This window comes from Tachypleus tridentatus, chromosome 2 (genome assembly GCF_004210375.1).
Source record: "Tachypleus tridentatus isolate NWPU-2018 chromosome 2, ASM421037v1, whole genome shotgun sequence".
Taxonomy (NCBI): domain Eukaryota; kingdom Metazoa; phylum Arthropoda; class Merostomata; order Xiphosura; family Limulidae; genus Tachypleus; species Tachypleus tridentatus.
In genome coordinates, this window is record NC_134826.1 from 49,420,202 (window position 1) to 49,442,535 (window position 22,334).

Genomic DNA, 22,334 nt, shown 5'->3' on the forward strand with positions numbered 1-22,334 from the left:
GATTGTTGTATATTCTCTAATTTCATGAATTAGCTCGAATTTACCATACTAATCAGTTGATAACACAAACTTGATTCTAATCTTCCATGAATGTACATCTTAAGCAGGCACACTGTGCTAAGTGACAATACAGAAAACCAAAGGTACAACAAACACTCGTGGTCGCCCACATACTAAAGTCGTTGTTATTTTTGTCTAAATGTCCATGTGGCTCACTAATTACATTCTATTTCCTTTATGCCAAAATGTGTTAATTATTTTAATTTCTACTAAGTTTCTTTCTTACTTTTCCTTACATTTTTAACTTCTATCGAGCCTTTGTCTCCAGTTTCTCACAGTTTCCATATTTTGAATTTCATCCAATCTTTCTCTCCAGTTTCTCAAACTTTTTTATATTTTAACTTCTATCCAGTTTTTGTCTCCAGTTTCTCACAGTTTCTATATTTTAACTTCCATCCAAATTTTGTCTCCAGTTATCCACACTTTTTTAACTTTTAACTTCTATCTAATTATTGTCTCATGTATTTTACATTTTGAAATTCACTTTCACCTAGTTTTTTTCCGATTTTGTCATTTTTTTTTCACCTCAGCTTAATAATCCAACTCTCGTTTTTCACTAACAAACTTATTCCTTATGATTCAGTATTTTTTTAACTTTGAGTCAGGCAATGATTAATGGTTAAAGCACCAGGCTGAGTATCATAAGGCCCAAGGTTCAAGACACGAAGCCGCTGAATGCTCTGTAATTTTAGCTGTGGATACGTTATAACAGTGATAATAAATCTGTTATTCGGATCAAGAAACCAGACTGGCTGCTGACCCACAGGTCAGTAGTTCTAAATTATTACAGGGATCTCTGATTTGGCTGTTTAGTCCATGTATGCATTAGATGCTGAAAGTATGAATGTCAGTTTCTTTATTCACATATCCCTTTGTCGTCGCTGTACTTTTCTTCTGGATCTTTCTTCAGATAGTTATATTAATTTTTAACTGAATACTTCTGATATTCGCACTCGATAAAATCGAGCGCTTTATGAAGCTAAAATTCATGGTTCAATTCCTGCGCGGAACGCAATAACCAAACGAACTCATCATCCGTGGTAGATATTTATAAATGTCGTCAGTACGAACAGTGTTGGCAGTCATATAATTTCTGAAACAGCGAACTAAAGACGTCATAGATGTATGTATTGAATCGTTTGAGTGTGTCCAACGTGTGTGTGTATATATATATATATACAGACACTGTGTAGAATTCAACACGAACCGAAGCAGTTTCTGAATATACTTAATGAGGTTTAAATTAGGTTGAGAATGTAATTAGTGGTGTACGTGCTGTGCCATTTCGTTCTAGGTAATTAAAGTCGTTAGTTGCTAACAGTGAGATCCTTTCGCTCGACCTAATTGGTATGAAAACGTCCATTTGACACGCAAAGCATACACGATCTCGTGGACCTCACGTCTGGATTTTCTTCAACGAACCTAAATATAACAAGGAATATATTTCATTCTTAGGAGTATTTCAGTGAATTGCGCAAAAAAAGAAAAACAAAAAACGCAGCATTTCGTCGGTGTAATAGTTAAAACTAACAATTTTGCATTGATTTATAACCCCACGAGAAACGTTCGACCACAGTTATTATATTCGTGACGTAAAGAAATATCGACCTTGACAACAAATTGGAGTTACACGTGTAACAATGAATAGAAAACTGTAAGATCTGTAAACACTAGTTAGAACAAATCACGTTAGGGAACAGTTTCTCATTTAGTTTATAATTTGGCACTTACCTAGCTTCACAAGGTCCATCTACTTCGAGTGGTCCCTTATATTGATCTGATAGACCAGAGAGACGGCAACTAGTAAACTGCCCACCCCTAACTATTTGGTTACTGTGTTCTGGTTAAATAGTAGGATTTGATTGTCCCTCTTACAGACCCCCCGCTAGTACAGCGGTAAGTCTACGGATTTACAACGCTAAAATCAGGGGTTCGATTACCCTCGGTGGGCTCAGCAGATAGCCCAATGTGGTTTTGCTATAAGAAAAACACCCCTCTTACAGTGCGTCCAAGAAGCCCAAGTGTAGAGTTAATTTTTACGACAACGGGTCGCGAACCATTAACCTTTGGATCACAGCACGAACATCTAGCCCACGCAGTTTCGTTGTAACCAGGCCATGATGCGATATGATAAAAAGTATCGAAGAAGATAATATTATAGTTTATGTTATTATGAAGTGTAATACTTCCATCCTTTATCTCAATACAAAATAGATAATATTATAGTTTATGTTATTATGAAGTGTAATACTTCCATCCTTTATCTCAATACAAAATAGATAATATTATAGTTTATGTTATTATGAAGTGTAATACTTCCATCCTTTATCTCAATACAATTTCAAAGTTTCGCCTTCTTTAATACTTCTCTTAAAACGACTGCGCAACTGTGAACGAGTAATTTTCATTTTGTCACGTGTGCAGGTTCACCGGTTATGCTCACACACAGGGTCTTTTGGTGTTTTGAACCGCAAATTCTTATTATTTTAACTGGAAATACGCGCAAACCACGTAGTACAAATTTAGATTTAATGAATCGAGATGTATCTACTTTACATACAAATCAAACATTATATTTCTACATCCATTCCACTTTCACTGTTATAGTACTTGAACACTTACAGTGCTGAGACTCACGATTAACGTTATTTTTGTATTTGTTTGTTTGTTCGTTTTTAACGCAAAGCACTGCGCACCGCAAAGAACCGAACCCCGGAATTGTTAAATCTATAAAATTACGATAGCAATGCACTAAGTGTCTCCTCGTTTCTCAGTTGTTTCTGTTCTTATTTTCTTCCAGAAAGATACATGTGAATTAACACTTACTAATAAAGCAGAGAACAACGTTTCGACCTTCTTAGGTCATCTTCAGGTTAACAAAGAGAGAGAGAGTTTGAAACTGAATGTTCGTGCACATGTCTTAGGGACGAGAGTGTAAACGGGTAGGGGATTGTAGGGGGCGCTACAATTAAATGTTAGGTTATTAATTGCTATAGCTAAAAAGGTGTTCCTTTATATTCGTTTAATTTTGGTTTTAGTTTACACCCTCGTTCCTAAGACATGTGCCCGCCAACGGTCAATTGCAAACTCTCTCTTTGTTAACCTGAAGATGACATAAGAAGGTCGAAACGTTGTTCTCTGCTTTATTAGTAAAAGTGTTAATACCCATACCAGCCGTCCTGAGATACATTTTTACTTCAAGTGGGTTTCTCGTCATCACAAACAAAAAAATGTGTTTAATGCATTGTGTGCGTGTACATGTATAGAATACGAGCACACTTAGAATCGTGTGTTTTCTTATAGCAAAGCCACATCAGACTATCTTCTGAGCCCACCGAGGGGAATCGAACCCCTGATTTTTAGCGTTGTAAATCCGGAGACATACCGCTGTACTAGCGGGGGGCACGCTTCGAATCACCATACATCAGACGTGGTACACGACTCTTGGCTTTTCAATCAATATAATGCCCTTCTAAAAATATTTTTAACCAAATTTATTAGACATAATGGAATTTACAGAAAACGATAATGTTTATTTCTTTCACTTCTCCGGACCGTATCTGCTCAGAACGTTAGCCATAGTGTTGTTTACCTAAACAATCACAGCTACAAGAAAAATCAGAAATGCAACCCAAACTTAAAGGCAAATCAGCCCAAACCCAAAGGCAGATCAAACACGACAGAGTTTTATTATTTTATTTTATTTTATAATCGGTGATTAACTACGCAATGGTTTGGCGCATCTAGTACCAATACTTACACTCATTTCTCGTTCCCCGGAGTGACAACGGTAAATCTTCGGATTTACAACGGTAAAATCATGGGTTCGATTCCCCTCGGAAGATACAGCAAATAGTCCACTGTAGCTTTGCTATAACAAAACACACACACACACACACACACAGAAACCCTTACCTCTTGTATAAATAATTATATATACAGTGGAGCGCCATTAAGCCGCGGACCAGTAAATCGCGAAATCGCTTAAGCCGCTATAGCAAGTCTTGTGAGCGAGGATTATCGCGGCTCACCGCTAATTTAAGAACGTGTAAAAACGCGGCCTACGAATTTAATCCTGACTTTATAACTTCAAGGGGATATTTAAAAAGGATTTGCTTTAATTTGGGAAATTGTTTGTTTGTTTGTTTTGAATTTCGCACAAAGCTACTTAATTTAGCAGTGTAAGACTAGAGGGAAGGCAGCTAGTCATCACCACCACCGCCAACTCTTGGGCTACTCTTTACCAACGAATAGTGGGATTGACCGTCAATACACCCCACGGCTGGGAGGGCGAGCATGTTTAGCGCGACGCGGGCGCGAACCCGCGACCCTCGGATTACGAGTCGCACGCCTTACGCGCTCGGCCATGCCGGGCCAATTTGGGAAATAAATAAAATATATTACAATAGAAATCGACCGTTAATCTACCTTATCCGCTCTCTATGTCAGCTTTATGGAGGCCGCCATTGTTACCGAATCACACCTCTCCATACATTAAAGTTAATCCGCGGTAAATCCGTGAAAAAAGTGATCAATAATTAAAGTATTATTTTTAATTCGATAATCCGATATTTTAATGGAATTGTATAAATATTGGCCACAAACCCAATAGAAATCACTTCAGTTTCTGAATTAGTAGTGAGCATATCATATTGACAAATTCCTACCCCATGAGTACCAAACGTAAACATGCATCGTATGACGTTCAGCAAAAGCTGAAATAAAATGGTTTGAAATGTATTTTATTTGTTTTTTCTTATTGTTTAACTGTCAGTTAATAAATTGGTATTAAAAATTTAATAATTTATGCAACTGCGCAATATCGCTACCACGAGATTTAAAATGGCGGCCCGCATGTAACACGGGAAGACGAAATTTTACAATAAAAAAGGTTTATTTTTATTGTAATCTTTATATTATTAATAAATCTTAATCAAAATTGTGTTGTATATTTTATTTATTAAAAAGGGGAAAAGCGAACCATCGCAATGCATTGGTCGTTTGTGTTAAAACGGCACTTGTCAATTGTATCTGAATAGTCTATACATTAATATTATAATGATCACGCAATGGCCCGGATGAGGCTCCTCGGCGGAGCTGTTGGCGACTTCGGCTTTTCAGTCACAAAGGTTTAAGCCGCGGTTAAGCAGGTTGAACCCCCAAATACCGCGGCTTAACGGCACCCCACTGTAGTAACGTTGTGGCATATATCTCCCTCTAATGGCAAACTAGTGTAACTACAGACCAATGCCTTTTATGATTCCTTTTTTAATTTAGTAGTTTATTTCTATGTTTAAATACACTTTAGTTTCATTAGCAGACACTGTGTCTAATAGTTTAGCCGACAAGAAAAATCACGTTACATAAGATCTTTCTTTCACCTTTTTTCTTTTGTATTGAAACGAACATCCTATTAATCCTAACTGATAATATATCAGTGAACATCTCTCTGTCTTTTCTACTCTTTTCACGCTGTAAGTAAACATCGTAATTTTTCTAATTAAAAAAAAACACACACACTGAGAATAGAACGCTAGTTATGAGAACAGGCATATTGAGTATGATTAAGGTAATTACTTGAATAATAAAACGGAACGTTATTAAAATTGAACTATATCCCAAACTAATAGGACAGATAAATATAACCTACTACGTAATTAGCTTGTTCCAACAAATATATATATATATATATATATTTTATGTATAAGCGCGGTGATTAAACTTGGAACTTTCTAGTCTCGGGAATTAAGTGAGCCACAAACCAATATATCTAAGTATGCATACATATGTGTTTGCTTGTTCCATTATTCATAAACCTTTTATTCAAGCCTTACGAGGCTTACAAATTATTAGTATAGCTGCAACATATCTGTATTGATTTTTCGAAGCACTCGCTTTAATTTCATCCCAATTACCTGTACCAATTAATTCTCGTTTCATAAGCCTCGCTTGTTTCGACAGAACGCGCGGAAAACGGGGGAAGTGGGGGAGAAAGTGGTGAAACAGACGAGAATTCTCATACGTTTAAGCAGGGGCCATTCGGAAAATTCTTACTGGATGAAATAGAAACTAATTTTTCTCAAATTAAAAAAGAAAAGAAAAGAGGATTCTCATTGACTGCACGCGTCGAAAACCCTTTTAGATTATTAAAAATTTAGAATTATAAATAGATTTAGGGTTACTTTTAATTATGGAAAAAAACCAACAAAAAACATCCAATCGATAATTATTTGTGCCTAAAGACTAAGTCCAAGCGTCGCGTAGTGGTTAACGTTTCAAGGCTGCTGATGAAAAAGTTCGAGATTCGAGACGTGACGCTGTAGAACAAAAACCTGCACTTCCAACTGCTTGCGCGTTATAAAAATTACAATCACTCACATATGCTTCCTAGTGACAGTGCTTTTTAAATCTGTGGAAGTAAAATGGTAGAACTTTGGTTTCGATACTTGTGGTGGGCAGAGCGTAGGTAGCCCACTAGGTAGATTTGTGCTTAAATGCAAACAAACGCTCTCATTATTCGGTTCAAAGTGGCAGAAAAGACCCTTGTGGCAGCTGATGCTGTTGATTGGCTAACTTTTTGTCTGGTCAGTAGTTCGAAATTAGAGAGGACTGTGCCTGAATCCTAAAGGTTTATCCCAGGAACGTATAACGTGCCACTGATGATGAAAATTCCAGTTCTTGTGTTGGGAAAGAGAAGTCAGTAAAATACATTTTTGACGTTTGACTTCTCTGACGTCAGACGTATTGCTCTATAAATTGATAATAGCTTTTAAAATGTTTGGACAATAATTAAATTACAAGACAAAGTTTTCTTTGAGTAGTTATAACATTACTTGCCAATAGACCTGGTCTTTCTCGTAAGTTCCACAATGTGTCACACTTGGCTCTTATATCAATACGTCGAGACTGATAACATAAATAGTAAATGCCCTAATATTTTATCTTTGTTTATTCTACAGCAAAGTCACATTGAGCTCTCTGCTGTGCCCGCTGCAGGGAATCGAACCCTAGATCTTACCACTGTATCACTACAGGGGGGGGGACAAAATAACTCATTCAGTAAACAGCAATTTGAAATAAACAGTGTGTTTCATAGCATCATCCAGTAGAAGCATCTCAAATAAATTCAACGTACTACCTGTAATTTTCATATCCTTTATTTAGTATAGGAAGTAATAAACATTCATATCCACCTCTGTGTTATGACGAGGACAAAGATACCAGATCAACGAAGTTCATTAATACGAATGGAAATTTAGAGACTATAATACAGAGACCACTAATATGCACAAGTCACTAGCTAAGACTGATATGGTAAATGGTTCTTTTTCTATTACGACAGAGGCAAATTCACATGGGTTTGTAGAGTCGGTTTGATTTGTTTTGATTTTCGTGCAGAGCTACTGAGGGCTATCTGCTCTAGCCGTCCTTAATTTAGCAGTGTAAGACTAAAGGGAAAGCAGCTAGTCGTCACCACCCACCACTAACTCTTGGGCTACTCTTTTACCAACGATTAACCGTAACATTATAACTCCCCCCACGGCTGAAAGGGCGAGCATGTTTGGTGTGACGGGGATTCGAACCCGCGACCCTCAGATTACGAGTCGAGTGCATCTTATTAAGGGAAGGAGGGAAAAGTTTGGTATTTTTCTACACATCACATCTGTAAAATTGAAGTTAATCTGACCAATACTTTTTAAATACATGTTTTTAGAATGTGTTTCACTTCTTTATATCAGTAATATCGCTGGTACAAATAAATTTATTTCAGTCTATCCAAAGTCAAAGTCACTTATTTTATTATTGTAAACTTACCTGATGTAATCATTTTTACAGAGAATCATTCCAGCTTTGGTGAAACAGGAGCTACCGATATCGCCTAGTGTCGCCTGGCAACAAGAGCACTTTAAACATCCATTATGCCAATATCTGTCCAAGGCATGTAAAAGAAACCGGTCCAAAATTTTACCCCCACATCCAGCACAGCTGCGGCCCCCTGTTGTACCTGATGTTGGTAATTGACGATGTTGGTGATGGGCCCCATGATGTGAAGGAAGATGGTGTGACTGCATCCTGACCATAGGTACCCCACCTCCTCCATGGGGAGTGTGAGGATTCATCATTCCTATCATTGATGCTCCAGGATCCCGGTTTTGTCCCCCAGAATTCATTGCAGGGTTGTTTAATTACTCCAGCTTCTATAAAATACACTTTTAGCTCTTTGAGATCAAATCAACACTCCATTTTTCGTTAGTGTTTTCTCGAAGAGGACTCTCAACAAACGTGGACTCTTCGTTTTCACCAATAGCTGCTAATACCTCAATCACGTGATACCAAAATTTCGAGGTTTCAGTTGCTGCTCCTAGATTTATTACCTAGAAGGGAAAACAAAGACATCACATTAGATCATCAAAACTACTTCACGAACAGCGAAGCCATCGTTCTTGAATGCCTCCATGGTATGATTTCTAAGAAGGAAATTCAAATCTAATAATAAGTAAGACCTTTGACGTCAAGAATTAAGGGAGGTCACAAAATTTAATTTTTCTCCAAACAAACTCATACCCGAAAAGCAACAGTCTGTGCTAATTCAGATCTGCAATCATATTATTTAGTATAGACCTTAATAATATTTTCTCCAGCCAACCCGATAAACTTAAAATAGTTGCTACAATGTCTTAACGCTTGCTGGCAACATTCGAAGTAAAGAGTTCCACATTTCAAGAATCAAAGTGCAGCCTAGTGGTTAGCGTACTGGAACTGTCATCCAAATATCTCGGGTACGGAGGTGGATGTGTTACAATAAGAGTGACAGGCAGCCCCGGTCAAACTGCAACTTGTTACTTTTTTTCGGTCCAAACTGTTGAACTGTCGTCTCGTTATGTACACAAAGCTATATGAGACGATTCCACTGAACTCTGAATTTCAGCGTTATAAGCCTTCAAACTTACCGCTGAATAATTACAGCCAACAAGTGGAAACAAATAAATTTAACTCGTATAACTATCTCTGTGTTCGAATTCAAAATAACTATTTGTAATTTGTTTGTTTGTTGCCAAACGCAAACGTCATATAATGGGTCGTGTGAAATACGCCTACTATGGGCATCAAAATCAGATTTTAGCGTTATAAGCCTACAGACCTTCCGCTGAGCCATAGAGGGCACTACTTGTACGGGAATGTTTGTTTTTTTAATTTAGCGCAAAGCTGCACAAGGACTATCTGCGCTAGCCGTCCCTAATTTTGCAGTGTAAGACTAGAGGGAAGGCAGCTAGTCATCATCACCCACCGACAACTCTTGGGCTACTCTATTACCATCAAATAGTGGGATTGACCGTCACATTATAACGCTCCCACGGCTAAAAGGACGAGCATGTTTGGTGCGACGGGGATTCGAACCCGCGACACTCAGATTACGAGTCGAACGCCTTAACCCACCTGCCCATGCCGGGCCTAATTGTACGGACTAGCGTCCTTAAAATCGACTGGACAGCTAAGGAATAAGAAAATAAATGTTAAGGATAAAAAAAATCTAAACATTAAAGAAATAGACCACCTTAGTAAGGTTATCGAACATGCTACTTCTCAAAGTGTTGAAATAATGTTACGAAATTCTGTAAAATATGTCCTGTTTATATATGTATATAAAATATATAAACATTTATATATTCAATATAAGTATATTGAAGGGAGGTCACAAAATTTAATTTTTCTCCAAACAAACTCATACCCGAAAAGCAACAGTCTGTACTAATTCAGATCTGCAATCATATTATTTAGTATAGACCTTAATAATATTTTAATAAAGTCTGAAACTTTGGTTTATATATATATATATATATAAACAGGATAGCTGGTAGCAAAACTTTAAACAAACACTATTTACACTTACACACACGTTTACGTCTTTGTTTCTTTTTTTTGACTCAAGACCCTTTACGGAAATCTTTCTTTTTGTACGTTTCCATGACAACGTTTGTAAACAAAAAGTTATTCAGACACCCTATTTATACCATTTAGTAAAATGAATGGACGGTTTATGTTATTGTCAAAATTTAAGTTTGAGTTGTGCCTAGTACATCAAAAAACCACCTAGACAAACATAGAACATAATTCACAACTTATACACGATTACTCAGCACATCACTTGTTTGTTTATCTGTGTGTGTATATATGTTCGTCCATATGTTTTTAATACATCAGCTTAATTAGCAGAATATTTGATGTTTGCACATCAGAAGCCCATGGTGACAGAAGATACACATTTATACTGTGTTCGATTCTTTCTAAAATTTTATCGTCAACAAAAGCTTTTATATTGTAGCGTTTAATAAAATAATAATGATATATGGAATAACTAGAAAACAAACAGACTTATTTGGACTGAGTACATCTCTGATTTACCAATATTTCACTAATCTTCCCAGCTGCAGAAAATAGCATTACAAAGACGACATTCAATTTTGATAAAGAAAAGAAATTCCAATAGGTACGTTACCTACAACCATATGGAGTCTGAAACTTAATCTTTTTTAGACTTACAAAAGAAACTTCGAAAATATAAAATAATTCATATTAATATACCTACAACAGATCAAAAGACGGCGCTTTAGCCCTAATTAATGGTATATCAATAATAATTCTTTCTTCTATTACATTCAGATATATGAGGAATGTTTTCTCGGTGACAACTATCCTCGATTCGAATAAATCGCTTTCAAATGCCTTTACATTTTCTGTTTTTATTTAAGTCTGCAACAGGGCTATAATAGAAATAAAGATTCTACCAATTGTATTATTATTAGCTTATGGTTAGCATGATCATGTAACGACACTGGAGCAGCCTCCAGCTACGACTTTAAATATGTCGTTTTCTTGTTTCTTTGAGAACAAAATCCTTAAAGATATACATCAGATAAATATTGTCAAATATAATACGAAAAAGTTTTTTTTTTTTTTTTTTTTTTACTGTCTGCATCTAGAATTGTCGTGGGTTTGGTTTGATTTCGCGCAAAGCTACACGAGAGCTATCTGCGTTAGCTGTCCCTAATTTAGCAGTGAAAGACTAGAGGGAAGGCAGCTAGCTAATCATAATCAACACCACCAACTCTTGAGCTACTCTTTTATAAACGAATTGTGAGACTGGCCGTTACATTACAACGCCAACACGGATAAAAGGGCAAGCATGTTTGGTGGGACAGGGATTCGAACTCGTAACCCTCAGATTGTGATTCGAGACACCTATTCACGTGGCCAATCCGGACCAGAATTATTGTGATTACAGGTCCATGTTTTTATACATATATTATAGCCAGTTACAAAATATGATGAACCTACCCAAATACACGTGTCTATGTACAAAAGCCTAAATTTAGGGAGTGTATGTGTTATGAGTAGGTAAATTACTTATACACTCTACGACACCGGCCCGGCATGGCCAGGTGGGTGAAGGAGTTCGACTCGTAATCCGAGGGTTGCGGGTTTGAATCCCCGTCACACCAAGCATGCTCGCCCTTTCAGCTGTGGGGGCATTATTATGTGACGGTTAATCCCACTATTCGTTGGTAAAAGAGTAGCCCAAGAGTTGGCAGTGGGTGGTGATGACTAGCTGCCTTCCCTCTAGTTTTACACTGCTAGATTAGGGACGGCTAGCGGAGATAGCCCTCGAATGGATTTGCGGAAAATTAAAAAAAAAAAACACACCACGACAAACATAGACTTGATAAGTCAAGGCTAACGGTACATGTTGTAGTCTGCTACTATTCTTTTGAATGTTAATAAAGTTAGCTTTGTGTGTGTGTTTTCTCGGGCTATCTGCTGAGCCCACCGAGGGGAATCGAACCTCTGATTTTGCGTTGTAAATCCGTAGACATACCGCTGCACTAGCGGGGGGCAAAGTTAGCTTTAAAATGAAATAATAACAACAAATAACGACTCTTTAAACAATTAAATAAATAATACAAAATTTGATAAAGATAAAGAAATTCCAGTAGGTATGTTACCTACAACCATATGGAGACTGAAATTTAATCTTTTCTAGACTTACAAAAGAAACTTATGACTTAAATAGAAATTGATGGTAAGTTTAATTCAATTATGTAATATACCCTAACAGCACTAGTTCATGTAATCTATTATTAAAAATACCGCCTGTCGTATCGTAGCCGGCTCAACTGTATTGGCGGCAAGGTCTCGTCAGTATAGAATGTGGGAGATGTTATGTGGTTAACGTATTATGCTTTGGTTTCACTCATAAGTTCTTGTTCTTTCGTTTTTGAATTTCGCGCAAAGCTACCCGAGGGCTGTCTGCGCTAACCGTCCCTAATTTAGCAATGTAAGATTAGAGAGAAGGCAGCTAGTCATCACCACCCACTGCCAACTCTTGGGCTACTCTTTTACCAACGAATAGTGGGATTGACCGTAACATTATAACGCTCCCACGGCTAAACGGGCGAGCATGTTTGGTGCGACGGGGATTCGAACCCGCGACACTCAGATTACGAGTCGAATTAAGTTTTAGACGACATAAGTTCCATTTTCTCTGTTTCATGTGTCTGTGTAGCTTTCCGCAAAATTCAAAAACAAAAAAACAAACAAAAGCTAGAAATCTATAAAAAAGAAAAAAGCGCTGTTTTTGAATTTCGAGCCACTGAAGGTATTAAAACAATGTCTGTGAAAGTTTTATTGTAATACATAACACATATTAAGATACATGGTTTATACATTCATGGATGTAGTTTAGAAGCACGAATCACGAGCGTGTGCTCTCTATAAATGAAAAAAAGTTCGAATCTCTCGGCAACAAGAAACGACAGAAAAGAGGCAGTTGAAGTATTTCCAGCTATGATACACTATTTCTTTTTTATCATTTTTGCGATCACATAGAATATCAGCTCTAGGAAAAGTCTGACATGCAATCGACTGGACTGCATTCGGCCCCAAAGTATTTGTTCGTTGCTAAGCGCAAAGCTACACGAGGGTTATCTGCGCTAACTGTCCCTAATTTAGCAGTATAAGACTCGAGGGAAGGCAGCTAGTCATCACCACCCACCTCCAACTCTTGGGCTATTCTTTTACCAACGAATGGTGGGATTAACCGTCACATTATAACGCCCCCACGGCTGAAAGCTATCTGTGCTGTGCTCACTAAGGTTATCGTAACCCAATTTATAGCGTCAAGGCCTCCAAGCTTTCTACTGAGCCACTGTGGATTAAAAACACATTTAAAAATATGTTTCACAATCGTGTAAATAATAACAAAATATATGTAAAAATTAGGGCTCACACAGAAAATATTAGCGTATTGATAAAACTTGTTTTTTCTAACAGTAGTTTGTATCATTAATACATTAGTCTTACAGTTGTCCTTACGCTTTGCTTATATCACTTGTTTCTAGAAGTATTGCCAGTGTTATAAATATTCATTAATTTAACAAATGTATATTAAAGTCAATATATTATTTATTTTATTGTTTCTAAGCTAAAAAAAACGCTCGCTGTAACCAGCCAAACATTGGTATCGGAGACCGTCTAGAAATTACACAAATATCCTACTTTAATTTTATTCTAGATATACTGGTTGAAAGATTTGATAAGAAAGCTGCGCTAATCCAACAATTTAAAAACCGATTCGCTATAGATTAAATAACTTTATTATTATTAAATTAAAATGTTATATTAAGTTTGAATCTTTATTTTATTTTGTAAATAGCTAAAGCATGTCATTCAGTGTGGGGAAGGGCGGGGTCGTATTACTCATTCCATGTAGTCTAGTAAACAATTATTGTCTAAAATAATTAATCCTATGTTATAAATTCTTACTGTAGTTCTGATTTAAAATGATTTAAATAAATTTTATAATGACTACACTTCACTTACTTAATTATAGTTCGCACCATAACAGTTGTTGCTCACGAAACTGATGATATAACATAACAAGTAGGAAGAAGGTGCTGATGCAGTGGAGAATCTCGCTGTCGAAACCGCACTGACAAAATATATACATAAAGCTTCAGTGAGGTGAAAAAAACCCACTTATAGAGAAATATACATGCAAAGAAAGCTCGTTTGGGTTGAGAAAATATTTTACGTAGAAGAGCGAACAACGTTTCGACCTTCTTCGGTCATCGTCAGGTTCATAAAGAAAGAAAGAGGTAACTGACCGGAAGCTGACCACATGTTTGGAAGGGGTTGTGTAACTGAGTGTCGGAATGTAGAGGGCGGTGTTAGGTGTTTTTGCATACATAAATAAAACTTGTCCTATAAAGCCTGTTCGGAACATTGCTGGTTGTCCAAACTTATCTAATAAGCCCTGATATTTAACAAAAGGCTTCATCGACATTGGATATAGTAGATATAGTTACTTTCGAGTATTACTTTATTTTACAATAGCACTCCCAATCATTTTCATTACGTATCTAAATCTTACTTAAAATTAGGGTTTAAGCTGTCGTTTTAAAGTCTAAAGAGCTAGCTTATTGGCATGCAAGTGTCCATAATGCTGAGTTAAGCCTACTTAACGTTAAGTGGATTTATAACTTTAATAAGTGAATAAACTAGGCATGGAAGAGTTGGTGAGTCCAAGGTTCGAGTCACGATATTACACTGAGCCTTTCTCTCACGATTATGACTGCAAAAGGGAAGCCAATCCCACTAATCGTGTAAAAGTAATGACACAGGTGGCAGGTGCTGCTAACTGATTACCCTCCTTCCGGTAAGCAGTACTAAATTAGAGATAACCATACTTGAAGCTGTATCTCAGAAGGATAGAAAGGCCTCATCGGCACCGGATATGGCAGTTGTTCTTTGGTTATGTAAATGTGTGTTCTCTGAATTCGTCGTTTATAAGATGAAGTTCAAATTCAACACAACAACTACTTAAACACCGTAGCATTCTGTTTAAACCGTGAGGAGACAAATATGTGTTGGGTAAAATAACCGTGAGAAGACAAATATTTATGAAGAACAATAACTGTGAAGAAACAAACATATGTGTGGTAAAATTACTGTGAGGAAACATATATGTATGGGGTAAAATTACCGTGAGAAGACAAATATGTGTGGGGTAAAATCACTGTGAGGATACAAATATGTATGGAGTAAAATTACTGTGAGGAGACAAATGTTTATGGGGTAAAATAACTGTGAGAAGATAAATATTTATGGGGTAAAATAACCGTGAGGAAACAAATATTTATGGGGTAAAATAACCGGGAGGAAACAAATGCTTATGTGGTAAAATAACCGTGAGGGGACAAACGTTTATGGAGTAAAATTATTGTAAGGAGACAAATATTTATGGGGTAAAATTACGGTGAGGAGACATATTTATGGGATAAAGTTACTGTGAGGAAACAAATATGTATGGGGTAAAATTACTGTGAGAAGACAAATATGTGTGGGGTAAAATAATCGTGAGGAAACAAATATATATTGAGTAAAATAACCGTGAGGAGGCAAACATTTATGGGGTTTAATTAGCGTAGGGAAACAAATATTTATGGGATACATTACCGTGAGGTGACAAATATATATTGCGTGAAATAACTATGAAGAGGCAAATATTGTGAATAAAAAATGCGAAGCTAAATAGAAACGAATATTTATTATTAAGCACACATTAAGAGATGCGTATTTTTTTAAACTTAAGCACACGAGAACCTAAAACGTTAATATTACGCTTAATAATTCTGCCTTTGTGAACTAAACTGTCTTAAGTACGCAATTTCCCGAAGCATAAATACTTGAAATATTTCCAGTTCTGACCACCAAAGAATATAATAAGGCATCAGGTATTACGAAAAGCAAACACAGTTGACAAAAACAAAGATATTTTAGAAACTAAAGTACTGGTCATAAGATCGCTGAAATTAAAGGCATTACAATTAGTTAATTAAATTAACGCACTATATAAAATACGCCACGTGTTCTCTGTTGTTTTTAATAAGTTTCATTATTCTCACAACTAAAATTGTTTCGTGTTATATGTGCTATCTCATCAGGATGTCAGTAACTTGAAGTGAATGAAACATGCTTAACTGTCCCTCGCTGGTACAGCGATGAGTCTACGGATTTACAACGCTAAAATCAGGGGGTTCGATTCCTATCGGCTGAGTCAACGGATAGCCCGATGCGGCTTTGTTATAAGAAAACAAAAAATAAACAAACATGCTTAACTATTAAAAAATATATATTTAAAAGTTATCCTTTTGACCATAATGTCCGTCTGTGAATCAGAGACAACTTCGAGAAATTATAACGATAAACTCTGAGTTCGACCCCCGCAGTGGACGAAGTGCCGGTATTCCGCTATTCAGTTTTAACTTTAAACAAACACAGCGTAATATAGTAGAGAATGAAGTGTCACCATTAAAAGGAGGGGAAAAAAATGAAGTGGGGACTTTCAAACTTCGACTTGGGGATTTCGGTTCAATAAACAGGCTCGGCACCTAATCTTCTATTAAATACAGAAGGTTACGTGTTGTCATTAATATTCCGCTGGAAAAAGAAATGGCCTATTTTTTTAGAGCCGCCATACAAAAAGTGAAAAGTCGTTTGCACGCGCAGGGTCCTCATTCTCTAACTCACTAAAACAACATTTCATCTCGCACCCAGAGATTCCAGGCGAAACAACATGGTGTTATTACTGCGCACGATGGCCCGAAGGAAAGATTAGGAACATCTATTAAGTTTTCCCCTAACGAACCAATATTACATACGTGTACAGTACAATCTTCCCAGTCACTTACTCTCTACTTGTGTTCCATATGAATGCTTGAAAAGTTTATTATTTCGAAGATATATTAAATAACTGCGTTGATAATGTCTCATCACCTGTACAAGCATGTGTACGTATCAAAATGTTTTCTTAACACATACGTGTTTAAAACACAACAACATAAAAACTAAAAGACATAATCATAATATTTTCTTGATGTGTCAATAAACAACACTTCTCAACTGTCATACCCTAAGTGTCTTTATTAACGTAGCAGTAAATAATGACTCTCAGTTGTCATACTTTAAATGTTTTTATTAATTTACCAGTAAACAAAGATTCTTAGTTGTCATACCTTAAATGTCTTTATTAATATACCACTGAACAATATTTCTCAATTGTCATACCCTAAATGTCTTTATTAATGTACCAATAAACAATATTTCTCAATTGTCATACCCTAAATGTCTTTATTAATGTACCAATAAACAACAACTCTCAACTGTCATACCCTAAATGTCTTTATTAATGTGCCAATAAACAACAACTCTCAACTGTCATACCCTAAATGTCTTTATTAATGTGCCAATAAACAACAACTCTCAACTGTCATACCCTAAATGTCTTTATTAATGTACCAATAAACAACAACTCTCAACTGTCATACCCTAAATGTCTTTATTAATGTACCAATAAACAACACCCCTCATCTTTAATACCCTGAATGTCTTTATGTCTAGTAAAAAAAAGCCTCTTAACCATTATAGCCTAAGCGTTTATATTAATATACCAGTAAAGAACACATTTTAATTAACTAGTATGCTAGGAATGTTCTATGTTTGTACTAGTAAACAATCAGTTGATTAGCGTACATCATGCCATCAACAATGGAGGAGCGCTACTTATTGTCCTCCGCTGGTACAGCAGTAAGTCTATGGATTTACAACACTAAAATCAGGGGTTCGATTCCCCTCAGTAAGCTCAGCAGATAGCCCGATGTTGCTTTGCTATAAGAAAACACATACACACACGCTACTTGTTAATAATACCTCCAATCACGTCTTTGTTATCAACATTTGTATGTGATCTATAAACTGCAGAGTATATTTCACAAAATCTAACACAATAATAGCAGCGTGTTTGACTTCATAAAAGTGATGTTGGTACAATTTCAAAACAGACATAGAGGTCGCCCTGTGCTCAAGTTGGAAATTTAAAAAATGGCTCCCGAAGGGCACCATGTAGTTTGGGGTTGTCCACTTCATCATAGGATCAATGCATTCTAGAAACATCTGAAAAGCTATTCTCTCACCATAATGACGGTGTACTGATTTAGCGTATTGTTTTATCTAGTTCGTGATTTTGACACTAATTGGTGTATATATTAATCGTAAAATATACATGTTTGAATTCGATCTTGTATATATGCCTTACATTAGATTAATTAGTTTAATAAATATATTAATTAGATGGGATCAGCTGTCATCTAGAAATACTTCAGAAGATGGATACAAAAACACAAAACTGTCCTCTTAGATAGAAGACAGGCAAGTGATAATACTAGGTTGAAACGATAGCTGTTACAATTAGCCTTAAGACGGGTGGTAATACTAGGTTGAAACGATAGCTGTAACAATTAGCCTTAGGACGGGTAGTAATACTAAGCTGAAACGATAGCTGTAACAATTAGCCTTAGAACGGATGGTAATACTAGGTTTAAATGATAGCTGTAACAATTAGTCTTAGGACGGGTGGTAATACTAGGTTTAAATGATAGCTGTAACAATTAGTCTTAGAACGGGTGGTAATACCAGGTTGAAACGATAGCTGTAACAATTAGTCTTAGAACGGGTGGTAATACTAGGTTTAAATGATAGCTGTAACAATTAGTCTTAGAACGGGTGGTAATACCAGGTTGAAACGATAGCTGTAACAATTAGTCTTAGAACGGGTGGTAATACTAGGTTGAAACGATAGCTGTAACAATTAGTCTTAGAACGGGTGGTAATACTAGGTTTAACTGATAGCTGTAACAATTAGTCTTAGAACGGGTGGTAATACCAGGTTGAAACAATAGCTGTAACAATTAGTCTTAGAACGGGTGGTAATACTAGGTTTAACTGATAGCTGTAACAATTAGTCTTAGAACGGGTGGTAATACCAGGTTGAAACGATAGCTGTAACAATTAGTCTTAGGACGGGTGGTAATACTAGGTTTAACTGATAGCTGTAACACTTAGTCTTAGGACGGGTGGTAATACTAGGTTTAAATGATAGCTGTAACACTTAGTCTTAGGACGGGTGGTAATACTAGGTTTAAATGATAGCTGTAACACTTAGTCTTAGGACGGGTGGTAATACTAAGTTTAAATGATAGCTGTAACACTTAGTCTTAGGACGGGTGGTAATACTAGGTTTAAATGATAGCTGTAGCGGTTAGTCTTGACTCTATCTAGATGTGATGAATGTTGGAGTTCCAAGTGCGTAATTCAATTTGTGATACTTAAGAAAATTCGTATTGATAATAGAAACACACACACACATATATATATATCTTATGTTTCGTCAAACTAGCTTTTTTCTGTAACGCATTAGGTTTGTTTGTCCGGCTGAATCCAGGCCAAATTCAATATTGCATGAATCCAGAAAATGTACCTTATTGCACCATTTTGCTTAAATTAATAAAAATAGAGGGCAACTTGCCGCCTTTACGTCTTGCAGCACTTTTCCACTCATTAAAATTTTACCCTTCCATAAGTGTCAAAAGATTCCTGCTTCCCCACCCCCAGCGAAAAGTCTGAAGGATAGCAGCTTTAAATGGAAACATGAAAACTTTGCAAATATAAGGGTATTTTTGAAATGAGAACAAACACGTTTTACTATTGGTTCAAGCTTTTGATTTTACATTTAACCTTAATATTTTACTGTTGCAAGTAAGTATTACAACAGAACTTCCTGTCACTGTTTCTTGTCAGTTATAGAAGCTTCTTCTGGTTTTAATTTCTTTTCTTCACCAAAAACATGAATTTCAGTGAAGAAGAGATGATGTGAAAACCTTGTCTTGTTCTCTGACTCGCTACTTCTGCTACAACGGACTAGTATTTTAGGTTTTACTGGTTAAGTGAAGCCTTTTTTTATTTGTTAAATTTTATACTAAGTACAAAGCTACACAATGGGCTATATGTGCTCTGCCCATTGCGGGTATCGAAACCCAAATGCTCATTGAAAGAGCCGAGACTAACTTAAGTTATTGGCGATCTTACTGAATTACCGTTGGTTTTATACCAACAGTAAAAATAATTTATGCCCAATGTAACAATGAATAGTTTGAAGACTATAGTGAATGGTGGCTCACTGATTGAAATGTTATGACAATTTCCACATGCGTACACAGGATTAAAACATCGAAGTATACTAGCCATTCAAACCATTTGACATCCGGGGTGTTCGAAGATTATTATATCCCTCTTCGCCCTGTACCAGGAAAAGATGATAAAATATTAAATCGAACTTAATGGCGCACAGATCACTTCTACGTCTGTCGCCAGCCTTATGAGCCCTGGTAATGTACAAGAAACCTCTTCAACACTGCATATGACAGACATAATGTGTTTGACATACTATAACATACTTCCCATTTCTTTCACTCTTGGGTTCTCGGAATTAGCTTGAACTAGCTCAACACAATAAAGATAGTTTGAAAGTTCCTGGGAACTGTTTATTTACACATTACACTCAATACAACATACAAGGCCCAGCATGGCCAAGCGTGTTAAGGCGTGCGACTCGTAATCTGAGGGTCGCGGGTTCGCATCCCAGTCGCGCCAAACATGCTCGCCCTTTCAGCCGTTAATGCGTTATAAAGTGACGGTCAATTCTACTATTCGTTGGTAAAAGAGTAGCCCAAGAGTTGGCGGTTGGTGGTGATGACAAGCTGCCTTCCCTCTGGTCTTACACTGCTAAATTAGGAACGGCTAGCACAGATAGCCCTCGAGTAGCTTTGTGAGAAATTCAAAAACAAACAAAACAATACAAGATACAACGTGTAGACCGTGAACGTGACACGTGCATGTTGGGCAGTGAGAACAGCGTCTACGTTATAAATTAATAATTATATAACTAAAATATTAGTACTACTGATGGGAAGGAGCTATAAGGTGTGTGGTGTAAACTCAGTGTACAGTGCTTTGCCAACAGCTGATATATTACATTATTCTATTACTTAAGTGTTATTTCGTTTTCTCCCCAGTAAGTAAACTGGCAGGGCAACAGAGGATAGCGCCTTCTCTTCAATCAGGAGAAATATGCAAGCTGTAGTAAACTTTGGAACTATGGTTAATCAAATTAAAACTTTATATCCACAGATGGAAATGCGAGGGTGCGCCCTACCCATACTTTCTGGAAGCCAAAATGAAGGCTTATTTTTTATGTTCATATTTAAAATTCCGCTCCCCAACCCCCAGACCTGATTTTGAAGGATAACCCTAGTTCTGAAATCTCATTTCACCCCTGTTTAGATCCCTCAAGCTAACTATTCATACGTTACAACTCAGCATACATGGATGTCACATGTTTACGAAAATCTACACATCTTTCTGTCAATAATACACCTATAATGAATTCATTGTACAGGATTATGTCGAACAACTGAGCGTTGACTTATGACATTATCATAGTATATCCTGTACTAATGACTTAGGCCTTTAAAGAAAATGACTGCTAATAAGTGAAATGATTTATGTACAATTCTGATAATAAACGATATGGATGGATGGTTACAGATTCCCACATTTGGAAAAAAAAAAACAACTAATGTTCGATTTGCCCTCGACAGTACTTGGTTTCCCTAACAAGTTAACTGATAACAAATAAGGATGTAGTGGATGATACTGTCAAATTGTTGCTTCCTGAAGGACAACTGAGCAACTGATAAAAAGTGTTAAGTGACGTCCAAGTGTCCAACGAAAAAGTTGAACCACAATAGAAAATTTTAAAAATATGTGTATATCACAAGTTGAGCCAGAATACTTTCAAGGCATGTGTATATCACAAGTTGAGCCAGAATACTTTCAAGGCATGTGTATATCACAAGTTGAGCCAGAATACTTTCAAGGCATGTGTATATTACAAGTTGAACCAGAATACTTTAAAGGTTTGTGTATGTTACAAGTTGAACCAGGATACAGAACTTTAAAGGTGTGTATATATTACAAGTTGAAACAGAATATTTTGATGGTATGTGCATATTACAAGTTGAACCAGAATACTTTAAAGGTTTGTGTATGTTACAAATTGAACCAGGATACAGAACTTTAAAGGTGTGTATATATATTACAAGTTGAAACAGAATATTTTAATGGTATATGCATATTACAAGTTGAACCAGAATACTTTAAAGGTTTGTGTATGTTACAAATTGAACCAGGATACAGAACTTTAAAGGTGTGTATATATATTACAAGTTGAACCAGGATACTTTAAAGGTATGTGCATATTACTAGTTGAACCAGGATAGAGAACTTCAAAAGTAAGAGAATACCATGAAACTCAGCCAGAG

The 22,334-nt window shown here is 36.4% G+C and overlaps 2 protein-coding genes across 2 annotated transcripts in view; one reads left to right on the plus strand and one right to left on the minus strand.

Moving 5' to 3' along the window:
- Window positions 1-22,334, minus strand: part of LOC143243292 (LIM domain transcription factor LMO4-like) — a 70,673-nt gene that overhangs the window by 37,348 nt on the left and 10,991 nt on the right. Inside the window, exon 2 of the mRNA XM_076487147.1 lies at window positions 7,876-8,435. Within this exon, the coding sequence (XP_076343262.1) occupies window positions 7,876-8,231 (356 nt within the window). The 5' untranslated portion in view covers window positions 8,232-8,435. The remainder of the gene's footprint in view (window positions 1-7,875; window positions 8,436-22,334) is intronic.
- LOC143243305 (DNA polymerase epsilon subunit 3-like) overlaps window positions 1-22,334 on the plus strand; it is a 79,100-nt gene that overhangs the window by 644 nt on the left and 56,122 nt on the right. The gene's annotated exons all lie outside the window — the stretch shown is intronic.